Below are 20,559 nucleotides of genomic sequence, written 5' to 3'. Positions count from 1 at the left end.
AGCCCATATGGTACGGCATACTATAGCACGCCATTTTTCATCATTTTTGACGATTTGACAAAAATGAAAAAAACGATGGGTTATAGCCCATGTTTTTTGAAATTTTGAAAATAAAAGTTATCCTCGTTTCTCATCATTTTGGACCATGGGCTATAGCCCATATCGTACGGCATACTATAGCACATACGGCATACTATAGCACGCCGTTTTTCATCATTTTTGAGGATTTGAAAAAAAAATAAAAAAATAAAAAAACGATGGGTTTTTTGAAATTTTGGAAAAAAATCCAGGCCCATGAATTAGAGGATAAAGCTCACATGTTACCCAAATAGTTGAATACACAAAAGCTAAGGCACTGGTACTGGTACTTCTGGTTTACCGGAACGGGGTTCAACTCCCTGCAGTGCCCTGCTCAATGTGTTGTATACTAAAAGTATGGGTTTGGTCTCTTTTTTCCATGTGCCGCTCATTGAAAACAGTCAGTGAAGAGAATTTGGCATCATTCATCATCATTATATCTTCAGGCATAAGAAATGAAGCCCAGTCATTAGACACATCCTGTTGTATCCTCCACCTTTTTGGATAACTGCTGATGCGACCAACTTCACAATCAACACTTGTGTCGAGGCCTCAGTATCCTCTGACAGCAACACATGTCGTAACATGATCAACGGCACTGTCTCCCTCTTCACCGAGCATCAAAAACCACCAATCTGTTTGTTCTTTTCTTGTACATAATTATGTAGGCACAATGTCTGCATCGGATGGGCTCACGGACCTTGATTTCATTTTCAGTGTGGCATTCTCCACATATGTAAATCATAGGTTTCTTAGGAAGTTGCGGCGGTTTTTGTGGATCCATGTTTGACATCAAAGAAATAAACAATCCAGCAAAACAATTGGAATAATTTCTATAATTATGAAAGATGATATTTAGCATAATAATTATATAGCTTTGCATACAAGGTGTGACATAGACTCAGCCAAACATGTAAGGTTGAAAACTTAACACAATAACCATATATGTCTTTGCCAGTTTTTTGTGTCTCTCTATATTTGGTCAAGATTGACATCAACAACATGACATCAGAAATCTACAGGGAGGCCACATTGTGTCCTTTATAACATGCTTATTGTTTTGTGAGGTGGGTTTGCACATTTAGGGCACAAGCTCTTGGCAGACCAGCTCCCAGCTCCCAAGTCCCAACACCACCTGTAGCAGCTGGTCCAACACGACCTCTGGCAGACCAAGAATTCTGGGCTAGGGCACAGACTCCACCTCAGTACTCCGCTGCATCAAGCATGCAGGTGGCACGGTTGGGTCAGGGAAACTGGGTGGTGAAGATGTGCTGTATCCTGAAAACACCTACAGTCCACATATAGGGGTGCCTGCCAAAGTTCTGAATCGAGTTCTGAACTCTGTCATCAAACGTGAAGGAGTTCCTGGAGCAGATGGCGGTGCCTTGTATCAACTTGGAACGGGAGTTCCTGTTTCCTAGCGACGTGTACTTCATCAATAAGCACCCGGATGTGACCCACTTCGTCAGCACATACTGTGGCTGGGATTCCAGAGCAGATACAAGATTGAAAGGGTCTTTAAAGAAAACTTCATGCCAAAGACAGCTGCATCACAGTCGGCGCAGGACCAGGAGGAGAGAAAGGGCAAGGATAGCGGTGTGATCATGGACCACACGGAGTTGCACATGAGCCACCTGCAGGACACCATCCAGCACGCTGACCCACCCGTACAGGTGATGCCGACCAAGTTCCAACCGATTGAACCGACTGGTGCCCCGTCCAAAGGAAAGGCTAAGCTTCCCAAAACGCCAGAATGACAGTACAACCATACAGGTTTTCTGCTGAGGATTGGGACGATTATTACTTTTATCCACAGGAGCCCACTTTAACCTGCCCTTCCTGTCTCTCTTGCTATGTAGCTCCCCACTCCATTAACCTGTTTCTGTTTCTGGATGAAAAACAACGCTTGTTTACAGACAGATACATGACAGCAAGTGTCACAAGGAATCTGTGTGAAGAACAGCTGCACAACACGTCAGCCTCTGATGCTAACATGTTGCACTATATGAAGGACCTACTGTAAAGGTTGATGTTGTTGACACACACACATTCAACTCTGAATACCCTGTACCATGTGCTTTAGAAGTAAAACCTCAAACAGATTCGCTGACCGGAGTCTAATTAGTGATTACTCAAACCACTGTCGTACCGAGGTCTCATCCTCACACTGGAAAATGAAGATGGACCGAATAGACCATAGACAGACTGTGATTGAACCTAACCTGATGTAATTTATTTTTTTACACAAGGCTGTGCTGAATTGCAATAGGAAGGGTTAAGATTAGGAGCAGAGTTTTGCTAATCCTGCCGGGGAAATTCAGTTCCTGCTTCACCAGCTGATGGCTGCTCAGATGGTCATGACGAGTGCTCAGGGGGCAACTCAGGGGGCGTAAATGTCTTCATCAGGGAGTCAGGGACACTTCGACACACAGATATGAGCGGGCTGGGAGGTGATTTGAGGACTTTCTGATTAGCAGATGGCCGCTGATTAAGTAATTATTAAACTAAAATATATGTTTATCATTATCCCTCTAATTTCTGATTCTAATCACATTAATTAGCCAAAGGGTCATACCATTATTTTTCCAGATTTCTTTACTCACACCCTTGTGAAGTGAGGGGTGCTCTTGTCATCATACATCATCATATTCTGGCCAATCGCAATTTGCGTCTTCACTTTTTATCCTCAATATGTACTTTGCTCAGCCAATCAAATCATCGCTATGGGGTGATCAGCCAATCAAATCATCGCTATTACTCACACAAACACACAAAGCTGGGCATAGGAGGGGCTAGCGCCTCTCAAAAATATATCAGGGTAATTTCAGGTTGTCTGGCAGGGTCTTATAAGGGTTGAGAATGCCCTTGGGGTCCAACATGGCCTTGATGTTTCCCATCACAGCCACAGCCTGGCGGGGTTTACTGTAGTAGATATAGTTCCTCTTCTTCAGACCCAATCCATGCTCAGCGCTGATACTGCCCTGGCAACCCGCCGTCCACTCATAGACAAAGGGCTCGATGGCCGCCAGGAGGGAAAGGTCTTTGGCAGGGGAGGTAATATTCAGGTGGAGGTTGCCATCGCCTACAGAAAGAGATGACAAAAAGAAGTGAATGACAAAAACTGTGGTGTCATAGTAGCTACACTAGCTGGTAAGTATACTGTACTGCACATGTCATAGACCAGGAAATCATGGGTTTGAATCCAACTCATGTGTCATCTCAATCCCTAGCTCCTACTTTCCTGTCTACTATGGTACTTTCCTGTCCACTATGCTATTTATCCCATTAAAACCAGGAAAGCATCTGTGTCAATTTAGATTTTGGCTATATCAACAGCTATAAAACACAAGTTGTTTTCTAAGTCTTACTTAGGATTTAAAACAGTGGTTCTCAAACATATTTTGAAAACATGAAAAATGAATGAATAATTCAGAGTTTTCTTACCTACATGACCGTATCCAACCACACTCTTGGCACGGCCCCCTAGGTGTTCCCTCATGTCAGTTACCAGGTCGTAGATCCTGTCCACAGGAAGGGAGATGTCATACTTGTAGGTGAAGCCATCGTGAGTCAGAGCCTCTGTGACCCGCTCTCTCATCGACCACAGACCCTGCATGAACATGAACAAGTCAAGAACATCCACCCATCAAATGTATTCATGAATACACTTGTTTAAGAGCCAAAAGCGTCAAGACGTCCATTTGGCGCTGAATGAAATGTGATTTACCGGTATGTTAAGTGAACGTGCAAAGTTGAAAGGTAAGCAAAGAAACAAAATAAAGAAAGAGTTCAACTGAATAAAAAGGGAGAATGAATAAAATAGAGAATAAAAAGGGGAAAGCCAGCTTTAGTCTCTGTATTCAGATGAACATTAAAAGAAAGATTGACATTGTTGATTAACAGTCTCGTGTAGCAGTCCATTTCACTATGAAAATGGACTATGCAAGAAAGACATTGCAAACAGGAAGACGGCACATAAAAGTCTTAGAGTATATATAACTCTATGATAAAAGTACACACGTTACCTTGATTTTACTGTCTTCTGTTGCCACAGTACCATCAGTAACTAGTGATGATGTCATCGCCTCCTCCAGGAAACTGTGGAGCTTTTCCTCATCATGCGAGGCGTTGGATCCAGCCGTTTCTATTACAATATAGAATGGACAATCTGCAAGATGGACCGGACATAAGAGGGTGGCATGTGAGTAGGCTACTAAAGCATGTTTTAGACTGAGATATAGGCAAGTTCCAAATTGATCACCAGTGATCGTGATTTGTGATCAGCCAATATTAAATGTAAATATGAAATCAATAATACTTTCTAGTCACTAAATGCACAATCATTGGATTGACGCAATGATGCATTATATCACAGCAGAGCATGGCAAATTCCTTAAACTGTGAAGAAATATATATACACCGTACCTATGCAAATCAGGCTTCAAAAGTCCTCAATTACGATGACTCTGTCAGTCTCATTTTGAAAACCATTGGAAAAGCAACCAGGAAGGATCACTTTCATGCCCTTTCCACTAGACCAAGAGCTTACCTCTCTATAGGCTATAGCAGTGTTTAGAGTGAGTCCTTGTTCAGCGCTCTTCAGCAATGCTCCAGTGGAGATGCTCAGTGGTACAAACAGTACAGTATAAAACTGTGGTTGTACTCTCTACTCTGCAGTTCTCAGGTTCGAAAGTGTGTCTGTGTGATTGCGAAGCAGGGCTTGCTGAAAAAAAAAACAGTAATTTGTGCTGAGCAAACCTCCCCTGGACAAATAAATGAAGGGTAAAAATAAAAAAATAAAAAGCTAAAGGATTTACGCTGTGCAACAATGAAGCTGCAAGCCAATGCTCAGAGGCATTAGATTAACTTTTGTTAGGCTGCTATATTTCTTTAGTTGGCAAGCATTCAACTTGAAGCCAATCTTTTGAAACATTCATTTGCTGACTACACTTTAGTATCCTATATTAAAGTTGGCTAATGGGAAGACCATCCAGCTACAGAGATATCCATATATGGGCCCGAACCTCTAGTTTATTAAATAGGGGAATTACGTGTGTGCAACAAGCAAGTAGGCACTCGATAGAGTGCAGTTCTAGTTACTATTCTTTTGCCTGTTCGTCTGCGTTTTCCCTGACTGCACTTTGAACTTGATAACAAGAGATAATCTTCCCAGTTGACAGCAGCTAAGATGGGTGTGATATGATCACTATTCTTCGAATAAATTAGCACTCAGTGAGTATAGGGAATTACAGCAGTCTAAATATGATGAGATAAAAGCATGAATAATAAATTGTGTATTTCATGTATTACCTGAAATGGGATTGTGTAGTTTCAAGTGTGTATTCAGCAGTCTCATACATTCACTGTCTAGGAATTCGAAGGCCGAGAGGATTTCTCCCAGCATGCCTTTGCACAGCTGGAACGTCTGTAGCAGTTGCTCAAAGGTCTCACAGCCTGATAACAAAATAGAGATGAATGAACACTTGATGGATTCTCTCCCTCTATACATTATAAAAAGTCATTACCATGGACATCTTACGTGCAGTTGAGATCTGAGACCGACATCAGGTGACTGAAATTTCATTCATCATTTTCATAACATCACATCTACACTATTTTTCCCACATCGATAAAAATGTATTAATGTTTTGTTGGTGAATGTTACAGTGCATCAGTGCATATGTTGCAACATCTCTGATGACTGTTATTTTCTTTTCTTCTTTTATTTTTCCAATGGTAAAGTACCCGTCTTGCTTTAATTGTTTTTGATGTATTTTTATCTGTTCGCTGTTCAACCTGTGGGGTGGGGGGGGGGAAACCCCTTTTTTAACAAAAAATTAAAACTTGATCACAAAAAAAAGGAGTGCATATGGTGTGATATGAAAGTAACCTATCAAATTACACAATAATCATTGTTTAGCTAATATAATCAACTGTCTTCCATCCTATGTTCAAGGGCTTCTGGAGAAACCAACCCTGGACTTTTGTGTGTGTCTGATTATTTTTATGGGCTTGAGTACTTGTGATATCTACAAATTACAGACATGCTATGTTGTTTGAACAGCATAAATGGACTGCGAATTCCAATTCCACTTTAACAGTTAATCAAACTAATCAATTTGATTGATCATAAATATTATGCTAACTTTTACTTTAATTACAAGGATTGTTTTAATTCCTTTCTGACTTCAAATGCTACCTTAGCAGTATCAATTTGTTTCTGTTTGGAATCACTTGCTAGTTGCTAGGATCCAATATATTTTGTAGTACTGTTACGTGAGGTGTCCATTTCTGGAGTGACTTGTAGACTAATTTAGTTTGTCTCGATTTTCAAGACCAGACAATAATGGTTTCACATTTTGCAGACAGATCTTAGAGACACAGTGATGAAAACCCACCCAGAAATGCCACGTTCACAGATTTGGGTTTCCGTGGACACAGAATGGACACGGCCGTAATGAGCCCCAGTGTGCCCTCTGACCCTATGAAGAGCTGTTTGAGGTCATATCCTGTATTATCTTTCCTCAGAGTGGCCAAACAGTCCAGCAACTGCCCATCTGCCAAAACCTGGACAAAGGCACATGTAGACAATCAAGTCAAGTATATACACCACATATAACTCGTGTGCCTTTTAAAACACACAACACTATCATTGTGTGTATGTAGATCAGCCATTTATTTTCTATCAATATACTGTATATACCGGTAGTACTTAAATATTCCTTACAGTATGTCTTTCTGTCTAAACCTTGAATGGCATAATCTCTCATCCTCCGTCTCTCTCTGTCCATATTTTATTTGGTTCACTCACCACTTCCAGACCCAGCACAGTTCCTCTTAAAGAGCCATACCGGAGCAGGCGGAGGCCTCCTGCGTTAGTGGACACGTTGCCCCCGATTTGGCAGCTACCTTTAGCACCTAGGTCCAGTGGCATGATGTAGTCTCTGTCCTCCAGATAAAGAGAAAGGTTCTCTAGGACACAACCTGCCTGACATGTCAGAATACCTGACAGGCAAGAAATACACTGTGTTATGCCAATAAATGCCATCCTTCCTGAACAAAACTACAAACCTAAAACAACTGTAAACCTAAACATTTTGCATATTACGAGTCACAACCACCTCTGCAGTTAAATGTTCTTTTTTAACAGGTAATCTTCTGCGTGCGACCATGCAGTCACATTTCTACATAAATTGCATCATTGACAGATCTGCAGTGATCAAGCTAAAGAGTTTCCCTTTCAAGTTCTACCAACAACAGTAGAAGGAGGAGGACAAGAAGAAGAAGAAATGTTGTCATGAGAGATCTGAGGACTAGAAAGTGACATACCAGAAACACTATCAAAGGAAAGGACATTGTTCATGAGAGCGGTGGAGACAATAATCTCATCATAGACTGGTACACTGCCTCCCACCAGCCCTGTGTTCCCCCCCTGGGGGTTTACCGCCAGGTTACGACTGTTACAGTACCTGGATTAGAGGAAGAAAACACATACAAAGTATTATAACCATACCAAGTTAACCCAATAACACTTGAAGCCGATTCTACAAATGCCTTCTAAACCTTCAAAGTAGTTCTTTCAAGAACTCCTGCGTTGGCTATTCAAACATAGCCTGGTGAAACCACTCCCCCTGCTGGACAACATTTGCATTCTGGCAGCAGGGAGAGCTTAGAGTATAATGAATATATTTAATATATACTCTAAGAGGGAGAGTCTGGGAACTCTCAGGCAGAGATGAACAGGTGAACTATTGAGTTCACCAGTTGCCGCAACCTGGCGGAGTCAGGTTAATTCAAACATAGATGTACAAGCTCACAGCGTGTCACTTTGTGCCACACTGCAAGCTTGTACATCTACTATTATTGAATAGCCAACGCTAAAAACTAAAATGACTTTCTCGGTTTTCATTGGTTAATGAATCTATTTATCTAGGCATTTACCACCTTTACCTGAGAATTTGAGACACTTCCTCTGTAGTCTGAGGTCTCAACAGAACCTCACTGAAACCTGCAGGTGACACATTGACACAACTGTGAGCGTCAGCATAATTATTAGTCAACGCTACAGAATGAAGCTTCAGCTGTAGTGGCAGTGAGTGAGATGAATGAAGCTCTTAATACCTCACCTCTCACTGACTTCAGCCAGTCCACATTATTAGTCTCAAGCAGATCTGGGTCAGTAATAGCTCTGCCTGGTAGTAGTTTCCCAAAGAAGGTCAAATCCTCTTCAGTTACTATGGAGAAAGGTAGCCTTTCGGGGGCTGCAGCTGGGGACAGCAAAGGCTTGTCTGTCCCAGCATGGAACATCCGATACTCAACTCCATGCTGCCCTAAGGCGGGTGCAAGAGGCAGTGTGCGGAGAGGTCTAACAGTGGCCGGAGCTGAGAGGCTGTGGTGACAACTCAGGAATCTTAGAGCTGTCCTCAGACACAGCCTTCTGTGGAAATTCCCAGCCATGCACAGAGTAGAGACGTCTGGTAGGCCTACTGGAATGTGGTTGCCCTCTCTCTTCACACAAAAACACTACTTCAAATGCAAGTTACAGTCCATCCATGTCCTTGTTTTCCTGGAGAAGATACATTTACATTCTGAACATCTTTCAATGTCTTATGATTGATTGAAGTATTTAACAGTTTGCAGAATTACAGTACATTTCAAGGTTATAAACACAACTCTTGTATAAGTTGTATACTATCAGTATGGTAACAAAAGCCATTGATGACTTGGTGTTAAACGTACGTTTAACACCAAGTCATCAATATTACATATTTAATTACATCATAGAATGTAACTGCCATTCAGTGCATCTGATCTGTCATTTTGGTTAGCATAACTTTTAGCATAAAGTGAGTTACCATACCTCAGCTGTTTCCAGAAACCACGCACGTTACCAAATTAGCCACATGATTCAGTCCGACTGTCATTCATGATATAATGTCGCAACTGCAAGTGTCACAAAGTTCAAGGAAGGACAATCACCCAGCGAAGTTGTCAATGTTTACAATCTAGCACCTTTAGCGAGAGCGACCAGTTACAGAAGCCTACGGGGGTCAGAAGTACCAGACCATCCAATCATTGAGATTCTTCTTCTTCTTCTTATTGGGTTTATTGGCGGTTGGTAAACATATCTGTGCATTACCGCCACCTACTGTACTCTTGGCGTTACTATACTCTTACTACTATTTACAAAAATAAACACCCGTTTATCCCATTCAACATTTGTCCGCTCTGTTGTGTGCATCCTGCACACGTACTGCCACTCTGCCAGCCTCTGTCAACTCCAGTGAGAAGGACCTGGACCAGACGGAGACTGGTGGGGCACTGGGGCCACAGCATGAAGAAAGTGTGACCACCATCGGGCATCGGCCCTCAGTACAAGAGTCAAAAGGTCAATGTTTCTCTCCGCAATAGATTCAGTTGCACTCTAACTACGGCTCTGAGACATTGACCTTTCACACGAAGGCCAAGAAGTATTAGAAGACTGATATGCCCGCATACTGAAGAAAGAGTCCGCAACACTGGTATGAAAAACTCAGCTCCACTGGTTTATTGATTCAATGTTTCGATCACAGGGATCTTATTCAGGAATCATAGCACCTGGGCTAGAGTGGAGGTGCATGCTCTATTAGCTTTGTTAGTTCACATACTGAAGGAACCGTCCTTGATCTATGTGTGGCAAGACAGTGTGCGGTATGCAGAACGTACCTCTACAACAGCATGCAGAGAGCGATGGACAAGGTCAAGAAGCGTTGTCTTGTTGGCCACTGTGTCCGACACTCTCAGCTTGACGCCTACTCGACTGCACTGTGGGGGGGACCAAAGCAGAGCAGTGCCTTAAGAGGAAGAAGAAGGCTTGACCTTTGTGGACTAGCTCAAGAGTGACACCACCCAGAGAAGCGCAGAGGAGCTGCACTCTGGGTAGACAGCTGGAGGAAAAGGGCTTTCTGGCTTGTAATGTCATTACCATACTAGGCAGCCATGACATGTTTACACAGCCAGATAATTAAGTTAACTGAGGGGGAAAGAACAAACCATAAATTTGTTTATACATTAATTAAAACAAACATAGTATTATAAATTATTTTAATACGATAAACAGACAAAATGTCTGATGAACTGATCATAATTCAGCAGAGTAGACAGCATGCAATACTTTTCAAATGCATTTGCAAAATATTTTCCCTCACTTTTTTCACTTAACAGAAGTTCTGGAGCCAAATAAATTCTTTGCAGAAAACTTAAAACAAAAACAGATCAGCTGTGTGCAGCTTATAATACTGAAAATTCCCTGATGGCATCTTTGAGTTCAGAACTTCAGATATGCTTCAATATAACAGTCTTTTGTTATTACAATAAAAACACATTCATGAGTAAGCAGAACAATGCTAAAACTTGTTCAAAATTAATGGCCTTTTTTAAACACCATCTGTGGCAATACCTGGTAGACTGGTTCACCCACCTGGTCCTTAGTTGAGACAGGACTAGGAAGCTACAGTATGCATAGCATGTTTTTTGTAAATTCCAATTGAAAATAAAAGCATCAATTAAAAAATGAAATAAATAAATACAAATAAAATACAAAATAAAGTTTCCATTTTCTACCATTTGACAACGTACCGACAGTAGAAAGCTCCAAATCATGTAAAAGTTGATTTGGATAATAACATTGTGGCAGGCAGAGGTTTTGATTATGTTCACATCTAAAAATAACAGTATGGATGTGAGCCTATGAGCTGGGAAACGAGACGGTTCCCTGCTTGTGTTTCTATTCTGTTCCCTGACACCTCATGTGCAACTATATAAAATCACTTTTAATATCCTTGGCAGTGACCGCAGCATGTCTACGTATGTTGATCTCAATCGTTGGCCCAGGCTTGTCCATGAGAGAAGGTCTCTCTGCATTACAGTACCGGTATGTACAATACCACTTTATGTGCTTGACAGATATCACACATAACCTCCTTTAGGCCATTAGCATCCGTGTGACCATGTGTGCCAACAGCAATTCCATCTGAATTTGGATTCCGTTCAGAAGCCGTAAGCAGCAGCGTTTCATTGTGATGAGCCAGAATGAGTTGGTGAAACACTTTGCGAGGCAGACCCTTCATGAGCCGTCTTTTCAGAGCTGCTTTTGTCATATTCTGATATGATCTTTTTGATGTGAGCCAGTTTGTTGTGCAGATATTCACAGCGGACCTTGTCCTCGTTGTAGTTTGGGTTCGACTGTAAGGGTAAAAAAAAAAAGAATTAAACATTTTGTTTTCATCACATATGCAACAGTACATCATTTTCATTCATTGTAGTTTCCCCCAATTTTCCACCCATCTTTCTCATCACTGGACCACAGTGAAAATATGGTGCCGCACACAATCCTTTTGACTATTGTGTGCTTTTGTCATGTGATTTGTCAAAAAGAATTCAATCAACGTTGTCATGAACATTTCAGTATTACCTTTTTAATTTTGCGATATTCTTGAAGAATCTGATTATGAACCGTCTGTGAATAAATCAAACATGAAAGTTAATACAAGCCATCATGTCACCATTTTAAACACTGCTGTTATATACAGTACATTCCACGGCACATCACTAATTTGGGGCCGGGGAGACATACAATTTAACTTTTGGGTGTCAAGAATGGGAACCACTAGTCTACCTTGTATTTATGTGAACCGTGACGAAGCTTTTTGAGTTGCACGTCCAGAGCCATGAACTGGCGTGTCATACTGTCGATGCACGCATGTAAACTTCTGTACTCGTTGTATTCCTCAATAAAGTCCTGTTTGTAGCTCTGTCTCTGGTCGTGACTGCAGATCACGGTGTACTTCCTAAAAGACAAAAGAGATTTTGTGCTGAGAACAGATATTCTTGAGGTGAAAAAGTCGGTCATTACAAACATCAAAAGCATCAAAAAAGGGCCAACTGTGTTCTCGACAAATTAGATGAGTTTGTGGTCCAAAAGAACAACCTGTCCCCAATTGTTTGGGGAAAGGTTCCCCAAATTCTCCCCCATTTACAAATAATATAATAGTTCATACAAATATAAATATAATGTAATATAAATCTGACACCATCCACCATTCTGTTGTTTAAAGTTAAACGAACTATCGATATTCGACGACCATACATTCAATATCACCAAAAAGCTATGTGCAGGTACTACTGATATTATTATGGCTTTCTATGACACACACTTTGGCCTGGCATTGATGTACATGAAAACTAATTTAAAAGATAATTGGAGACGGAACACTTACAGTAAGTAGTCTGTCATGTCATCGGATGCTTTTAGAACACTGGAGTCATAGAACATTCCACTGGGCTCTGACAAGACAAGGAAATGTTGATTAAGCAATAACTCACTACAAGCCATGGTATACTATAGTGTGATTATATCACAGCTAAGGGGTGTTGTTCCCCCCTTAGATGTGATATAATCACAATATACACCATTGCATGGTGTGAATTATAGCTTTATAAAAAACAATTTTCCCAGCTCTCAACGATAACCTGGTCCCAGCAAACCAGGCACAGATTTGCATACACATAAAAACGGTTGAAAAGGACGGCTGTCACTTTTTGGCACGAAGTAACCACAGTATACTGCTAATCAAATTACAACTACATACTCTATATGTAGTTGTAATTTGAAATTTGTAATTTGTAAATCTGTGCCTGGTCTGCTGGGACAGATTACACAGATGACCATTTCTCTTACTTCATCACTGAGAGCTAGTCATACACACCATGTACTCTGGTCCCAGCTCTGAACGATGACGTAATGTGTAATCTGGTCCCAGCAAACCAGGCACAGATTTGCATACACATAAAAATGGTTGAAAAAGATGGCTGTCACTTTTTGGCACCAAGTAACCACAGTATACTGCTAATCAAATTACAACTACATACTCTATATAGTATAATGTATATGTATACGTATGTCTAGTCATTAGTCATTGCTGGGACGGTGCATACGCATCGAAAAGGCTGGGACGGTGCATAGGGCGCAAAGTAACCACAGTATACCGCTAATCAACTTACAAATGACATATACATAGAGGCAGAAACTGAGATTTGACCGTTTGTAGCGGTCGAAAGTACTTGCGCGCTCTGCTTGCGCACTAGTAGGCCATTTATGGCCTACTAGTGTGCAACAAGCAAGTATGCACTCGGCAGAGTGCAGTTCTAGTTAATACTAAGGCATGCCTGCTTTGTCAGGGGTGCTGACCTGTTGTGTCCTACGCAACATAAGGATCTCCTATTGTAACTCAAACTTCATTTTAACCATGACCCGGCCTTGGTTCTGGTGACTGATATTGTCCTTCTAATGCGTGTTAGGGGCCGTGTTTTTTATTTATTGAAAATAAATAATCCATTAAAAAAAGTAATAGAAACACATATTAGGAGGGCAGTATGAGTCACCAGAACAAAGGACGGGTGTTTTTGATGAATTGATCATGGTTAAAATGGTGTTTGAAGTTACAATGGGGTTGTATAGGAAGGACGCATGTTTGATAAAAATGAATATCAAATATCTATATTGGTTAGAAAAAGGTCTGAATTGCAGCTGCCATTGAGTGAGCAGCAGCACAGCAAGAGCAACTCACCTTTGCAGTCCACAGAAACTTGACTTTCCAATTCTTCTGAATTTCGCTCTCCTTTCCGCTTTTCTTTCCGGTCTCTATCCTTCACCTTCTCCTTAAAACAAAAATGTATTCTCATTACAACCAGCACTTTCTCCGAGTACCTGCCACCTTGGGCACGTTATACAGCCAAAAACAAGGAAGCAGGAAATATATAATAGGTCTTCTCTTCTTACCTGGTCCCTGTGTTTGTTCTTAGACTTTCTTCTTGTGCGCCTCTCCAGATGGGGGACATTTAGAGGAGTAGCAGTAAGGTCAGAGTTCGGCTGAGAGAAGGCTTCAGAGTTATTGGGGTCTTTTATGTAAGAGGGCGCCGGTTCCAGCCTCTCAACCACATCTACTTCCTGCCCGCAAACCGCTGTCAAGGAGTCCAGCAGCTTCTGAGGATCCAGTGAGTTCCTTCGATTGTTGTCCACTTCGTTGGCATTCATCCCTACCATGGTAGACTTGCGCTGTTTGATGGACCGTGGTTCTGACCGGTCATTGCGTGCCTTGCTTGTCAGGTGAGATATCCGGGGCTTCTTAATAGCCAGAGGGTCAGTGTAGTCTTCTGCGAGGGAATGCTTCAGAGAGTGCGCCGGAGAGGAGTTGGGTGTGTCTCGCAGAGGAGAGACCTGGGTCTCTGGGACAGATAGGAGGTTGCTGGGAGGCTTAAACAGTCTCCTGCACAGACAGACAGACAGACATGGAGATAAATACTACCTCAACTAGTGGCATCAATGCTAACATTTTACTCTGCTTTGATCATCCGAAGGTAGTTGCTGGAAATGAAGCATTTCCTCTAGATTAATTCAGCAGTTACTGGATAACACAGTGGGGAAGACCATCAGTTCTGCTGAGAAGATCTAATGTTACCCAAAACATTGTAATTTAGCCCAATTATCATATAGGGGCAATTATTACGCATTTATACAGATTACTATTACAGATTAGTGATGCTACCTGTGACAGGAATACAGTGTAATATGCATGTCTTGCCTGACAAGGATCCTCTTGAGGAGTTGCTGGTCTCCGGTAGTGTAGCCTGGCCAGGTCTTATGCAGCTCCTTGTACAGACTCTCCTTTAGAACATATGCACTGTCTCTTCTACTGTGCTGTGCCACCTGCACACATGCACGAACACACTAAATTAAATGAAACCGTTCACAATGAAATCTGACATGCAAGGGAAAATGTCTCCTTAGAGTTCCTATTGACATTAAAGGACCACTTCACCACTTTTAAACCTATCTTCATATAATAGGTCCTCACTAATAATCATGAATAAATGGCACGATTGTTTTCTACTCAGTGTGTCTCATAGGCCGGCTGTGGGCAGTTTAGAAACCGTCTTCCAGTGACATCATCATTAGGCAGATTTTTGTTTTAAACAAGATTTATTTTACAATAATATATAATATATAAATATATATCATTATCGTGAGAACGATGGCTTCCATTTTCGCATTGCAACTTTTCAGGACTAGAAAGCCTGCCGTTTCTATTAGCTTGTATTCCCCATCGATGATGTCACTGGAAGACGGTTTCTGAACTGCCCACAGCCCTCCTATGAGTAGACCGAGTAGAAAGAAATTGCACAATTTTTTCATGATTATTTGTGAGGACCTATTATATGAAGATAGGTTGAAAAGTGGTGAAGTGGTCCTTTAAGGAACCACAATCTATGATCCTCTGGCAATTATTTCCATTACTTTTCTTCAACCTTACTTCGTTTATCAAAGCATTGCCACTTCAGTAGTTTTTAATGGGGTATAGTTGAAGGTGAAGAGAAAAATGCCATTACCTCAGGCAGCAGTGTGTCCACCATGTCTTTGTCTCCAGGTGTCAGTCCATCCCTCTGCAGCCTCAGGACCAGTTCAGGTCTTTTGTACGGCCTGAGAGCCAGCAGGTGGATAAGTCTCTCCCTTAGCGGCCTATTCTCCATGACACAGGCAATTTTGCTCTCAGAGGCACTGGTGCTCTTTGTCAGCGGGGACACACACAGACTCTTGCCAAGTTTGCAGAGGACGGATCGAGACGAGTGACGGGGCTTGGCGAGTTTGGCGAGTGCAGGAGAAGGTGCTCGAACCGTTACCTTTTTGCCTGTGAGATAGAAGAAAATGCAACAAATCTAAAAGGGCAAAATACAGAAAAAGCTCAATTTGATCCGTCTCTTTCACCAATGAAGCCAATATTGCAATTTGCAAGACAACGTGGAGGCCATACAATTGTTATTTCTTTGCATGAACTGCCTTTTTATATACCGCTGCTGTCGGAAAGAAACCTCCTGTATCTCCATATTTGTTCATAAATAAACGCCCTACAGTTGACAGCTTGTGGATCTGCTACTATTTTTTTATTTGAATCCTGAAAAGTAAGTTTTGGACATGTACAGTATGAGGTTTCCACTTGACAGAGACGATGTTCTCTGACTATTACTGTATTCAAACTTGCATGATGGACAATTTATATATATTATTCAAACCCGTACACGGCATACAGTCAGTCAGTCAGGTGAAAAGAGCTTTAATTATTTTTGCATAATCATCTTGGTGTTGAGTTATAGTCATCTTAAATCTTGCACATGTCACGTTACTGAATGCTGCTATTTTCTAAATCATTCACACTGTAATTTTAATCTTGTTTTAAGTTGTTTTTTAGTTTATTTTTTCATACATTTTCATGTCATGGTTTGATATTGTTTATTTTGTGTGAAACTCTTATATGCCTCTTGGCCAGGACACCCTTGTAGAAGATATTCTGAATCTCAATGGGAATTCTATTAATTAATCCAATGACTGCAGATTTATTTATTTGATTGATTGAATATCACTGTATTTTACGGTTAAGTTAATTGTTGGAAATGTAAAAAATATATATAATATGTTATATTATGATTTCAAGATCGCATGTGAACTTACAACAGCTGACCGTTATCATGTTGCTTCTTGAAAATTCATGGCATGTACAGCATGCTAAAATGAGACAGCACAGGAAAAGGAAGAGAACTAGTCATATATTTCTCCGTAAAACCGATGGGTAAAGACCTCCTCTCCATCATCCTCAACCACATCTGGGCTGCTTAAATGCACATAACCATCACTGATCAGATTTTACTAGAAAAAGTGTGTAGTAGGTAGGGGAGTTTTTCTTTGCAGACGTCATCTAAAAACCATTACGTCTGAAAGACTAGTGTGTGTACTGTACGTGTTTAGAAGGAAGTGGTTTTGTGGTCAAGAACAGAAAGACAGTGGTGACAGAAGAATGCTGAATCACTACTTTTACTAAAGTGTGTATTTGGTCTGTGCAATGCTGACTTGAGCTACTGATGACATCACTGTCAATTCAATTGAAGCATTTCCAGTTTAGTATGCAATGTGGGTGTACGCTAAAACAGGTTTGCCTATGACTGTGTGCATGAGATTATAACAAAAAAATCTCACGACTGAAACATTTGTTAGACCATGTCCCACTTTGACAGGAAAAGACTCGCTCACCGTATAGGAAAATAAGTAAAACTTCTAGACTGAGACTTAGAAAAATATATTTTCTTTTTTTTATATGATGCTGTGCTCATGGTGCTCTGTGCTCTGGTGCAATTAAAAAGCAAACGTTTCGGTCCTCAGACCTTCGTCAGTGCTATGGTTTTAGACCATGTCCCAACCAGCGATTTGTGGAATAGTGTGAAAGGAGCTTCTAAACTGTACTAAACCTGTGTTCCTGCTGTTATATATTATGAACCGGCGCTGTCCTCCAACTGTATACGCATATTACCAGTAAGACGTGCAAACGCGGGAAGCGAACACAGCTCGTACATATTTGGGTTTTTTTAAGATTTTTTTTTAAGTTATTTTTTTTTTAAGTTAAGTTATTTTTAAGTTAAGTTTTTAACTTAGCCATAACCATATAAGGAGTCCCCAAAGCAGCTATACGTCCAAATATGGAGTGTGTTGCATCAATCACAAACAAATCACTCAGCTCCATATATGGGCACAAAGGGGGGACACACGGACAGACAGACATGATCTGCTAGGTCTCATAGTAAGTGCTCACTGCTTTCGCAATGACCCTGTTTCGGGGGACACAATGAAAACATTTGCAGTATGTTGCTTTGATGTTTGGTCCTGGTGTTGGCTTCCTACCCTTGAAACGTCCTTTGTGCTTGATCACAATGGCCCCTCGGCTGCGAGTCTCTTCCTCAACTTGGGCCATGCTCTGACAAGCCTTATGGTAGGAGTCATCGGTAGCGTTGACAGTCAGCTTCTGCTGAATCACCCCCACACATGACAGTGGCTCCTCTGCACCACTGGAGGGGAAGGGGAAGGATGGTGATGAAAGTAAGTAATCTCTCTGGTTTTTCCATGATAATATGAAATATTCCATTTAGAAATCATGAAATGATGAAACTGGCAGAGAGATATTATGTACGTACGTATATTCAGCATGTCATATCACTGCTTAGGTTTATTTTCCAACAGGAAATACATGAAATGACAATGGATTTACAGCTATAATTATTACAAAAGGAATGTTTGTATATCTGCACTGAAAGTATTGTACAAAAGTATGTTAAAATGTGACAATTATCTAATTCTCTTTCAATACATTTCAGATTTCTAAGCCTTCGGTGGGGGGTTTCCATGGGTTTTTCCCAGATTTTAGACAGACTAAGGTGGTACAAATGCAAGTAGCAAGGCTTCATGTGAAACTACTAACTAGGTTATTGAAGAAGATATAAGATATAGTATTTAAAACTTTACATTGTAGTCAGACAAAACAAGGAATCCGGGAATTTTAAGTTATTTCTAGGCGTTAATTTAACATACGTGTAAGTCATGGAAAACGTATTGTGTTGACAAGTTTTGTGTTTGGGATGCACTGTTTCTACTCTATTGTGTGTGTGTGTGTGTGTGTGTGTGTGTGTGTGTGTGTGTGTGTGTGTGTGTGTGTGTGTGTGTGTGTGTGTGTGTGTGTGTGTGTGTGTTACCCTTTGCTGGGCTGTTGAACACAGTTAAAGCTCCCATGTGGATTGTCACGGGCGACATTGGTCAGTCCGAAGGTGAATGTCCTCAGTTCACCTCTATTCTCAGCACAAGGGATGGTGATTCTCTATGGCGAGAGAGAGAGAGAGAGAGAGAGAGAGAGAGAGAGAGAGAGAGAGAGAAAGAGAGATTTAATTAGCATCTTTATGGAGGTGAGTGAAACCAACCATACCAATAGAAAGGCCATTATTTGTACTTACCCCTTGCTTTCCACTGAAACAGATAGTGGGATAAGAAAATAGTCCCTGTAATACAAATAGAGAATCAGATAAACTGGCACCACAGGTTGACACACACACACACACACACACGCTAATCGTTGTGTCTGGTTGTTTCTGTTACCGATTTTGTTCTGCTTTCAGTTCCCAATCGTGCTTTTATTAGGATTTTGTGTGTTCACATGGCCTGCGGGTAATAAGCGCAATCAGGCCAGGTTGTTGTGGCTTGGAATAGCAAACACATCACCACCCCCATGCCCCCCCCCCCCCATCTAGAGCAATATGTGCATTACATAGTACTAGTCATAGTGGGCCAAACATTCAGTGTCACTGTCTGTCAATATTGCCATGTTTTATAAACAGCATAGCCTAGGCCTACCAGCTGCATGCTGTATAATGTATGCATTTATTTCCCTGAAATCAGACTTCTGATTCTCAATAATACAAAACTAAGTTTTTCCCAAGATCTTTAATTTAGCATGTCATACTGGAGAATTCCACACATTTCTACACTGACATGAAGAACAGTAGCCTTGTGTAAATCTGCTGCCTGCAATGGGAATGACAAAAGTTAACTCATAAAACCAATCCTTTCCATGGACATGATTCATGAGACCACCTGATTATGAGTTCTGAGCTGGCCAGGTCGACTGAGCTATGAATAAATGTAAGACTAAGAATTGGAAATATACACATTTCCAGAATCAGTATTGTGTAATTGTGGTTTTATAATGGCCAACCACTCTGACTCCACTACTCCAGTCTATACATTATGATTGCTCCATCTGTCTGTTCTGCTGGCTTCAGCTTCGACCATCACAGCTCTGCATACAGCTTGACCTGTTACACATGTTTTACAAAAATAAATACTACACCACTCAAGTAACTGTTCCATATCAATATGCTTATGCTTATTATTATTAGTCAGTATTTTGTGGTTTGCCAGTGTTGCCTTTTACTCGACTCATAGCTATATTGCAGATCTATTCGCATTACTTTCCTTTCCAAACGCCTTGCTTCAGGGCAGGAATCATAGTACCATACAGTAGGCTACACATATTTCCGCATTCTGTTATGCAACATGCATGTCAATTTCATAAACTGGATAACGTTAGTGAGAGACAACAATCAGGGAAGCTACCGTGGGGTTAACTTTGGCTCAATCAATACAAAGCAGAAATGGCATATCTGCCTTCAATCACGACATTGTTGTTGCTATAAGTTCAGTTCACAAACACATGGACAATCGTTTGTTCCAACAGTCATTATGGGTGTGCATTATTAAGAGGACATTTCTAGACAAACGCTAGCCTACCGTGCAGTTTTGAAAGGTGTCAATGGCTCTTGCCGCGCTGTCAGTGAGTTTGACATAAAAAACAGAGATGTTATTACCGCCATGGCCCAAACTACGACTGGATAGTCCATAGCGCTGGTCCTCCTTCAGCGCCATGAGTCCACACTAATGTCCAGATGTTTACGTTTCAGTTTTAAAAAATCCCGAATTGGACAAAAAACACATTTGTTAGGGCGATCGAGTTGCCTGTGTTGCTGCTCTGTCTGTCTGCCGCGCGATATTCTGGTGTAGCTCACATAACGTCA

General features: G+C 41.1%; 3 protein-coding genes across 11 annotated transcripts; all 3 read right to left on the bottom strand.

Moving 5' to 3' along the window:
- Positions 1-688: 688 nt before the first annotated feature.
- Positions 689-862, bottom strand: LOC308329381 (DNA-directed RNA polymerases I, II, and III subunit RPABC4-like; the record flags this gene model as incomplete). Its single annotated transcript, XM_080783649.1, has 1 exon — positions 689-862. One exon carries the CDS (start codon positions 860-862, stop codon positions 689-691), a length of 174 nt encoding a protein of 57 aa, XP_080639775.1.
- Positions 863-899: 37 nt separating this feature from the next.
- On the bottom strand, positions 900-9,838 carry d2hgdh (D-2-hydroxyglutarate dehydrogenase). 6 transcript variants are annotated; one of them, XR_013965419.1, is made up of 11 exons: positions 8,939-9,102; positions 8,205-8,644; positions 8,029-8,086; positions 7,408-7,547; positions 6,890-7,083; positions 6,477-6,645; positions 5,389-5,532; positions 4,104-4,246; positions 3,523-3,688; positions 1,333-3,160; positions 900-1,291 (listed from the first exon to the last, which is right to left on the bottom strand). XR_013965419.1 is itself a non-coding variant. In XM_080784093.1 (10 exons), the coding sequence occupies exons 2-10, from the start codon at positions 8,533-8,535 to the stop codon at positions 2,892-2,894; spliced, it is 1,614 nt and encodes a 537-aa protein (XP_080640219.1). In that variant the 5' UTR covers positions 8,536-8,644; positions 8,939-9,102; the 3' UTR covers positions 900-2,891. The 6 variants fall into 6 exon arrangements, 5 of the variants coding, with proteins under 5 accessions (XP_080640219.1, XP_080640221.1, XP_080640220.1 ...); XM_080784093.1 differs by having other exon boundaries at positions 900-3,160; XM_080784095.1 differs by lacking the exons at positions 8,205-8,644; positions 8,939-9,102 and adding an exon at positions 9,784-9,802 and having other exon boundaries at positions 900-3,160.
- A 321-nt stretch (positions 9,839-10,159) lies between these two features.
- Positions 10,160-20,516, bottom strand: LOC308328980 (RNA polymerase II elongation factor ELL-like). Of its 4 annotated transcripts, none has more exons than XM_080783120.1 (12): positions 20,276-20,516; positions 18,943-18,987; positions 18,688-18,809; positions 17,843-18,006; positions 15,505-15,803; positions 14,700-14,845; positions 13,898-14,384; positions 13,686-13,776; positions 12,336-12,402; positions 11,735-11,906; positions 11,531-11,575; positions 10,160-11,301 (listed from the first exon to the last, which is right to left on the bottom strand). In XM_080783120.1, the coding sequence occupies exons 1-12, from the start codon at positions 20,408-20,410 to the stop codon at positions 11,131-11,133; spliced, it is 1,944 nt and encodes a 647-aa protein (XP_080639246.1). In that variant the 5' UTR covers positions 20,411-20,516; the 3' UTR covers positions 10,160-11,130. The 4 variants fall into 4 exon arrangements, with proteins under 4 accessions (XP_080639246.1, XP_080639247.1, XP_080639248.1 ...); XM_080783121.1 differs by having other exon boundaries at positions 13,686-13,773; XM_080783122.1 differs by having other exon boundaries at positions 14,700-14,824.
- Positions 20,517-20,559: the final 43 nt, after the last annotated feature.

The sequence above is a fragment of the Protomyctophum bolini genome (genome assembly GCF_963924005.1).
Source record: "Protomyctophum bolini genome assembly, chromosome: 15".
NCBI lineage: Eukaryota > Metazoa > Chordata > Actinopteri > Myctophiformes > Myctophidae > Protomyctophum > Protomyctophum bolini.
This window is presented reverse-complemented; position numbering and strand designations above follow the sequence as displayed.